Source organism: Mizuhopecten yessoensis, unplaced genomic scaffold, assembly GCF_002113885.1.
Source record: "Mizuhopecten yessoensis strain PY_sf001 unplaced genomic scaffold, ASM211388v2 scaffold716321, whole genome shotgun sequence".
NCBI classification, from domain to species: domain Eukaryota; kingdom Metazoa; phylum Mollusca; class Bivalvia; order Pectinida; family Pectinidae; genus Mizuhopecten; species Mizuhopecten yessoensis.
The window spans coordinates 572,291-580,208 of record NW_018480058.1 but is presented as its reverse complement, the minus strand read 5'-3'; the positions used below and the strand labels follow the sequence as shown (position 1 = coordinate 580,208).

The following is a 7,918-nucleotide window of genomic DNA, read 5'->3' as shown; positions in this document are numbered from 1 at the left end:
AATATTCATGTATTGTTATAATTATTGTTATTCAGGCAAGTTTTATCCCTTAAATAACGAGTATTAGACATAAGCTGGTGTGGGTGTGGGTGTGCATGAGTGTGAGAGGAAACGAATCACAACATTTTATATATTTAAGCATTGTACATATCTACCGGAATTAGAAGAAGACTGATATAGGCAAAGCCTGTTGTCTTATTCTTTTGTCAATACTGTTCAAATATCTTCTTTAATGTTAACTTATATGTTTGTATTATATATGTATTGTCAATAAAATACTTTTGAAATTAACCTTCCCCCTCTCCACCTACACAAACACACATAGTTTCCCTTCTCTACTCATATGCCTCTCGCACTTGGCCTACAGTTGTGTAATGTGTATTTAGAAAATCAAATCAATTTATATTCATCTTGTAGTGATTAGTGGCTTTGAGACAACTCCAAAATCATATGGTAAAATGGTACTATACATGTAGTAAGTGTAGTCAGATTTCATTACGTCGTTGTATCTAAGTCATTTATATATACTGTACTTACTTTCCACAGTGACGTTATTGCGATATCAGATTGAGGTTATGTAACACATTGTTAGTAATTAAAAATGCATCAACTCGTACAAATTCATGAATTGTAATAACATGAGTACTTTCCTTTTCCATCGAAAACGCAGCCGTGTGTTCAGCGCGCGAACGACATGTTCAATTGTACGCACGCCAGACTTATATGTCGTTCGCACGACATAATTATAGCATGCGCACGACATATAAACTCGTTCTCACGACACAATTATAGCATGCGCACGACATATTAATTAACTCGTTCGCACGGCATAATTATCTCATGCGCACGACATAGTTATCTCGTGCGCACGAAATATTAACTCGTGCGCACGAGATACAAAAATAATATCAGCATGTCCCCAAAGGGGCTCCGTAATAACGAGATAAGCTATCTTGTTATAACGAGATAAGAAAAAATCAAGATTACCAGTATAGGCTTCCGTATTTTAAAATACCTACACACATTCATTCGAGATTTTCGAAATTTACTCGAACACGTATGAAGACAAAATACGAGAACATCCGAAAACATCCAACATGGCTGCCCTTGGATTTAAGGGTTTGACGCGGACAGGACTTGTACTGTTTACGGTCGGTTTGGCGTTTGGTTTCTTTTTAACATACTTTTTTACAACGACACGGTCATGGACACCGCTAAATACGGGACATATGTCTCGTGCACAATACGTGAAGAACCTGATACCACTTCGTCCCGAACACCACATGGACAATGATGAGACGGGCCCAGATAAGTCGGTGTCCTGGGTGGATGAGGCGTTTCACAGCCACGCAGGTTAATGTTTATACAAAGCAGGGATTTGAAGTGCACTACACATCCCTTTACAAAGACAGGCGTTATGTGCTGTCTGAAGAGTGTATCCATATATATATGCGAATAATTGGTTATGGGTTTTGTTGTGTAGTGTGTGTCTGCAGTAGTGATCAGGTCGAATGTCTCGGTGCTCCTAACGCAAGATTAGCCCGAGTTTCCTCTGCCCCTGACACCAGACTAAGACATTTTGTCAGATAGATGTCTGGTGGGGCCAACACCAGATACCTGTCTGTCAAAATGTACTAGTCTGGTGTCGACAGAGCCAGAGGAAACTCGGGCTAAGTACTAGGTATACAGCTGTGTGCCATCAATTAAGACGATTTTTCACAAGGTGGTGGTTAAAAAGAAAACACTTTTTTAATGATAAAAGAATAAAAAAACAAAGGTAATTTAGAGTTATGATAGGTAGGACATGTAAAATGTGATGGCAGCTAGATCTGAAATTTAGGTATCAACAATGTTGGTGCCTGTGTAATAGGACTAGGAATAGTGATAAAGATAGTGCCGTCGCTGGGGCTTGAACCCGCGACCCTTGGCTCTCCAGCCCCATTCTCTACCGCTGAGCTAAAGGGAATTCCCTACAGCTGACGCTTGTAAGGCAACCTAATTAATCCACATCTTTTACACCTGTACATGTGGGCAGATGCATGCATATGGGGCATAATGTTAACTAGTACTAATATTAATAATACCCGGCCTTCTCTGCCCCGGCACAATATATAAAAAAAAATCTCTCCTCATAAGAAAGCTACGTTATCGCAGCTTAATGTTAACGTGCAAAACACTTTTTGTCTCTCCGAGTCTCAGCATCAAACAAGAGTCATGTGGCAACTTTTCATGTAAAACTCTCTTGTAACAGGAAAGATCTAGTATTGTGCTTCTACTGGAGATCAAACTGGCGATCACCGGCTAAATCCTAGTCGGATGCTCTACCACTAAACTAAAGGGAATTTCCCTCTAGTGCAAAGCTAGAAGATGACCATAACCCTTGGTACAAATTAAATCTGCAACACTTCTCGCCCCTTTTGAAATGTGTTTTCCCTTAAAAACCACAATTTAGGTCCTCGGCCACCATTTGTAACAGGAAAGAGAATATTGTGCTTCCATCGGGGATCGAACCTGCGAGGGAGGAATGAAGAGAACCTGGACTGGGTCGATGGTCAGCAGCCAGATAACTCATGATCAATTGGTAGAGTGTCCGTATAGAGTTCAGAGGGTCCCGGTTCGAACCCTGGTCTAGCTGTGCCTTTTTCTGCTCCTATTACACTATTATTTTTATATTTTTTATATTTGACAATATCGCCCTGTTGCCGCTTCTTTCCAAATTTGACAAGGGAAAATTTCTGCCTAAAATAGTCACAGCATGTCATCCTTTTCAAGCTTTGGAACTCTGAAGAATAGTATATAGTTTTGATAAACTATACAGAGTTACAAACAAACCAAATATACATTACACTATGTTTTAATGTGGCACGATAGATATAATGATGTTTGTATTTTGTTATTGCAGATTAATTACAATTTCATATATGCAAAAACGTTCAAAAATATAGTTGGTTACCTTAATTATTGTTCATGTGCTGTTTAAATAGTTCACTCTAACACATGTCCATATGTTGATCATGAGTATATCTTAAATCTTCTCTGTTATTTCATTACCAACAGGTGAATCAGATGCAGAAGCAAAGATGTTATCAAAGAAGGTTCGTGTTCTGTGTTGGGTAATGACTGGGCCTAATAACATTGAGACCAAGGCTAGACATGTGAAAGCAACGTGGGGTACACGCTGTAACAAACTGATCTTCATGAGTTCCCAAGAGGTTAAAGATCTACCAGCTGTTGCTCTGCCGGTTAAAGAAGGGCGAGATAACCTCTGGGCTAAGACAAAAGAGGCGTTTAAGTACATCTACAAACACCACATGAATGATGCCGATTGGTTCATGAAAGCTGATGATGACACTTTCGTTATTGTGGAAAATCTGCGACATTTTCTAAATGACAAAATGTCTGAGACTCCAGTGTATTATGGGCGGCGATTTAAGCCTTATGTTCGACAAGGCTATATGAGTGGTGGGGCTGGGTATGTTCTTAGTCACAAAGCGGTACAGCTTCTGGTGGAAAAGGGAATAGATGACAGTTCTGTTTGTCGATCCGATGATGGAGGTGCAGAAGACCTGGAACTAGGACGATGTATGCAGAAACTTGGAATAGAGGCAGGCGATTCGAGGGATGAAATGGAGAGAGAGAGATTTATGCCATTTGTCCCTGAACACCATCTAATACCTGGTATACTCCCAAAAGACATGTGGTACTGGAGCTACAGCTTCTACCCAGCCAAACAGGTAAGTATATATAAACATATAAATTGTAACAGCAAAAGGATTAATGCAGGAATAGAAAGTTAGTACCTTACTGTACTTTGTAATAGGAGAAAATATGCACTGTAGCCGCATGACCCGCCGGCGGGAAGGGTTGCCGCAGGTCTGAGTCAGGGGAGCATGGATGATATCAACCATCGGATATCCATATGAATAAAGCATTTGTGTGACTGTTATTTAATATAATGTTTACCCTAAATAGGGCCAGCCGTAAATAGTGTCGTAAAAAATATCAGCAATGCAACATGGAACACAGGGAAAATGAAATAAATCACTGGAGTCGTCGAACTGATGAAATAAAAACAAAAACGAACCAAAACAGTATTTTTAGTTACAAGATAGGGAGTTTGTAACCGAAATAAGGGAAAATAATGCCGAAATTAGAAAGGGGTATAGACACTTATTTGGTCATAAAAAATGCCGGTATATATCCATGAACAGGTGTAACATCTACGAAAGATCTGTACTTGTATGGATGTTTCTGTTGACATTATCAATATAATGTAACTGTCACATGATTATTTGTTGATACTGGCAAACGATGCGTAATTGAAATGTGTATTTCTCTTTACAGGGGCCAGACTGCTGTAGTGATTACGCCATTACCTTCCATTATGTAAACCCAAACATGATGTATGTGCTGGAGTACCTAGTGTACCATCTAAAGCCCTACGGCTACAACACTGTCAGTCAGGTACAGTGCAAAGGTCAGGAAGAGGTCATACAAAGGTCACAAGGTCAGGGCGAGAAGAAAGCAGCAGTTGAAGAAACAGAAAAAGAAATAGCAAAAGAGGAACATAAAGAAAAAACAGATGAACAAGTCAAAGAAAATGAAGAGAAACAAAACGAAGAAACTGGAAAAATAAATGCACATGAAAAGGATCAAGAAATGAAAGAAGAAAATCAGGAGCAAAATGTGGAAGAAAAAGCTCATGAGAATGAAGCTGAAAAAGAAGAAGAAAAACAAGAAAATACTGATACAAAGGATATAAAGAAAAATACTGAAACCGATAACAAAGTCAAACCTGAAGAAGAAAAAGTAGAAATAGATGAAGAAAGATTTCAACAGATAACTAACAAAATTATTGAAAAGGAGAATAAAGACAAGGTGGACATCAATAATGTAAAGCTTTATCAGGTGGACGCAGCAGTGAATACAGACGAGGAAATCAAAAAACCAAAGGAAACAATTGATAATGTAAAGTTATACAAACCAATAAATAGCTAACATTAAATTCAGAGCATGATACACGATATTTTTGTTATGCAATGGAACTTGTAAATATGTTTTATTTTGTAATATTATTCAGTTAAAGTCCCGTTTCATGATCAGCATTACAGTATTGTTCCTGGACAATATGAATGGATTTATTTATTGTACAAATGTCTATATAACATGTACATGTAATGAATACATATTACATTTTTAGTGTATATATATATATATATATATATATATCAATGGACTCACTCTATCAAGTCCATATATATATATATATATATGGACTTGATAGAGTGAGTCCATTGATATGACTCTATGAGGTCCACATAACAACATATTAACCAAGACAAAAGTCTGAGTCCTTAATTTTTATATTGAATATCATGTCTTTGGATAACATGAGATATCAGATATCCAAATACATAATGTAAAAGGGTGTTTTTTGGAATGAAATATCCAGATTTAGATTTAGAAAAATGAAGTTGTAGATATATATGTACTACTCACATTTTGTTAGGGATCACTTTTATTTTTGGGCATATGTGAAAATACATATTTGATTTGGTTTATACTGAGATATTTTTTGAAAAATTGATAGTTCTTTTAATTCATCAGCATGTAAAAATTCCAAAAATCGTAATTATAAATCACTCTTAGTGGTCTGGATGTTAGTGTGCGGGGGAAGGGGTCTTAATATGGGATCTGGGAATCAAACCCCCGTCGCCTTGTTGTAAGGCGAGTGCGTTATCTACTGCACCAACTGACCACCCAAGCTAATGCTACCTTTTCACATCCAATGGGGGAAATGAACCCTGACTGTCTTGGTGTAAGGAGAGTGCCCCACCGCGCCACCTGAGCCCACCCAATTTTGTAAGTTACATTTGTATGACTTTTTTTTTAATGGGACTATTTTTTTCTGTGATGTACAGCATAATTGTAGTTTTAAATTATATAATGTGTCATAATCAAAATGAATGAGGTGTTTTGCATATTTACTTTTTGAAAATATTTATTAATTCTACAAAGGACAAAAATCAAAGATTAATTTGAGAGTTTTGTAAGAAAATGGTTGAAATATTTTATTTTTTCAGGCGGGAGAGGGTAATGGGAGATTTGGTGTATTTTTTGTGATTAAATTATGTTTTATTTTAGTTTGAATTATGATTTGAATTTTGCAATTTTACATTATTGATTGATGTTTTTTTTCTTTTCTTTTAATTGTTATCACCTTACAAGTGGGAAAATTATAAACTCCCACAGAAATAGTTGACATGTCAATGGCATAGCCATCATGTAATGTACATGTACAATGAATTATACCATTTTACATACTTGCCATCTCTCCCTATTAAGGAGGGAGACTCCCGATTTTGGACCCTGAAATTGAGCATGTTCAACCGGTGAGTTTGCTGAACCATTCCTGTTTTCTAAGATCTAACTACTTTATCTGAAAGAACAGCTACAAAATGCCATTTAGAAGTGATATTTGTCCCTACTGTGTACATACACACATTTTATTTATGCTTTTTATTCTGAACATATAATCTCCTCCGTGGAAATTTCAAAAAGTTGGCAAGTATGATTTGATGCCAGTTTTGTTGTACATGTACACAGGTTTTACCAACATTGGCTGGTGACGACATTTCTTCTTTGATGTTATTCCCACCTTCTTAAAACATTCCATGCATTTCAATGTTAAATGTAGAGCTCATTGTTTATAAATATCATGTATCAGCACATGATAAACAACATGACTGATATTTGTCTTAAGAACATGATTGTTATTTGTCTTAAGAACATGACTGATATTTGTCTTATTGCAAGATTTTTTGACATTGAGTGGTACAGGAGATGTTAATTTATTGTTGAAGCACATAAGAAATAGTTATAGATATTTGTGATGGTAAATTTGATGTGATATAAACATCAGTAATGAACATTACATGTATACATTTATGATATAATGAACATGACATGTATACATTTATGATATAATGAACATTACATGTATACATTTATGATGTAATACACATTACATGTATACATTTATGATGTAATGAGCATTACATGTATACATTTATGATGTAATACACATTACATGGTTACATTTATGATGTAATGAACATTACATGTATACATATGATGTAATGAACAGGACATGTATACATTTATGATGTAATGAACTCTATTGCAGTACATGTACAGTACTTAATGAAGTATAACTTTACACGTTGTCTTTCACAGAAATTACAATGCCGGTATACTTCAAAGCCACTACATTGCACTGCAGTAACTGTAAACTAGCTCTGCTTGTGTACAGTCATTCTCATTCCAAGTGTAACAATTTATTAGCTCACCTAGCACAAAGTGCCAAGTGAGCTTATACCGTGGCGCGGCGTCCGTCGTCCGTCCTCGTCCGTCAACTTTTCCTTTAAACAACTTCTTGTGAAGAACGGACAGGCCTAGAGTCATGATATTTGGCTGAAAGCTTCGTTGGTAGGAGCCATACAAAGTTTGAGAACGAAAATGACCTTGACCTGTTTTCAAGATCACAGGGGTCAAATATGTCAAAAACTTCAAACGACTTCTTCTAAAGAACTAAAAGGTATAGAATCTTCATATTTGGCTGATGGCTTCCTTGGATAGAGCCCAAAAAAGTTTGAGAATGAAAATGACCTTGACCTACTTTCAAGGTCACAGGGGTCAAATGTGTCAAACACTTTAAATGACTTCTTCTGAAGAACTGAAAGGTATATAATCTTTATATTTGGCTGGTGGCTTCCTGGGATAGAGCCAAACAAAGTTTGAGAATGAAAACTAGTTTGACCTACTTTCAAGGTCACAGGGGTCATATATGTCAAAAGCTTCAAATGACTTCTTCTGAAGAACTGAAAGGTATAGAATCTGTATTTTTGATTGATGGCTT

At 36.5% G+C, this 7,918-nt stretch overlaps 1 protein-coding gene across 1 annotated transcript; it reads left to right on the top strand.

Annotated features, from left to right (window-relative positions):
* Nucleotides 1-1,061: 1,061 nt before the first annotated feature.
* On the top strand, nucleotides 1,062-5,184 carry LOC110443023 (glycoprotein-N-acetylgalactosamine 3-beta-galactosyltransferase 1-like). Its single transcript, XM_021486970.1, has 3 exons — nucleotides 1,062-1,353; nucleotides 3,058-3,734; nucleotides 4,345-5,184. Exons 1-3 carry the CDS (start codon nucleotides 1,098-1,100, stop codon nucleotides 4,996-4,998), a joined length of 1,587 nt encoding a protein of 528 aa, XP_021342645.1. The 5' UTR covers nucleotides 1,062-1,097; the 3' UTR covers nucleotides 4,999-5,184.
* Nucleotides 5,185-7,918: the final 2,734 nt, after the last annotated feature.

Coding starts and splice junctions, on each gene's coding strand:
- LOC110443023 (XM_021486970.1), top strand. CDS start 1,098: ATGGCTGCCCTTGGATTTAAGGGTTTGACGCGGACAGGACTTGTACTG. Junction 1,354..3,057: donor GGCGTTTCACAGCCACGCAG/GTTAATGTTTAT, acceptor CATTACCAACAG/GTGAATCAGATGCAGAAGCA. Junction 3,735..4,344: donor GCTTCTACCCAGCCAAACAG/GTAAGTATATAT, acceptor TTCTCTTTACAG/GGGCCAGACTGCTGTAGTGA.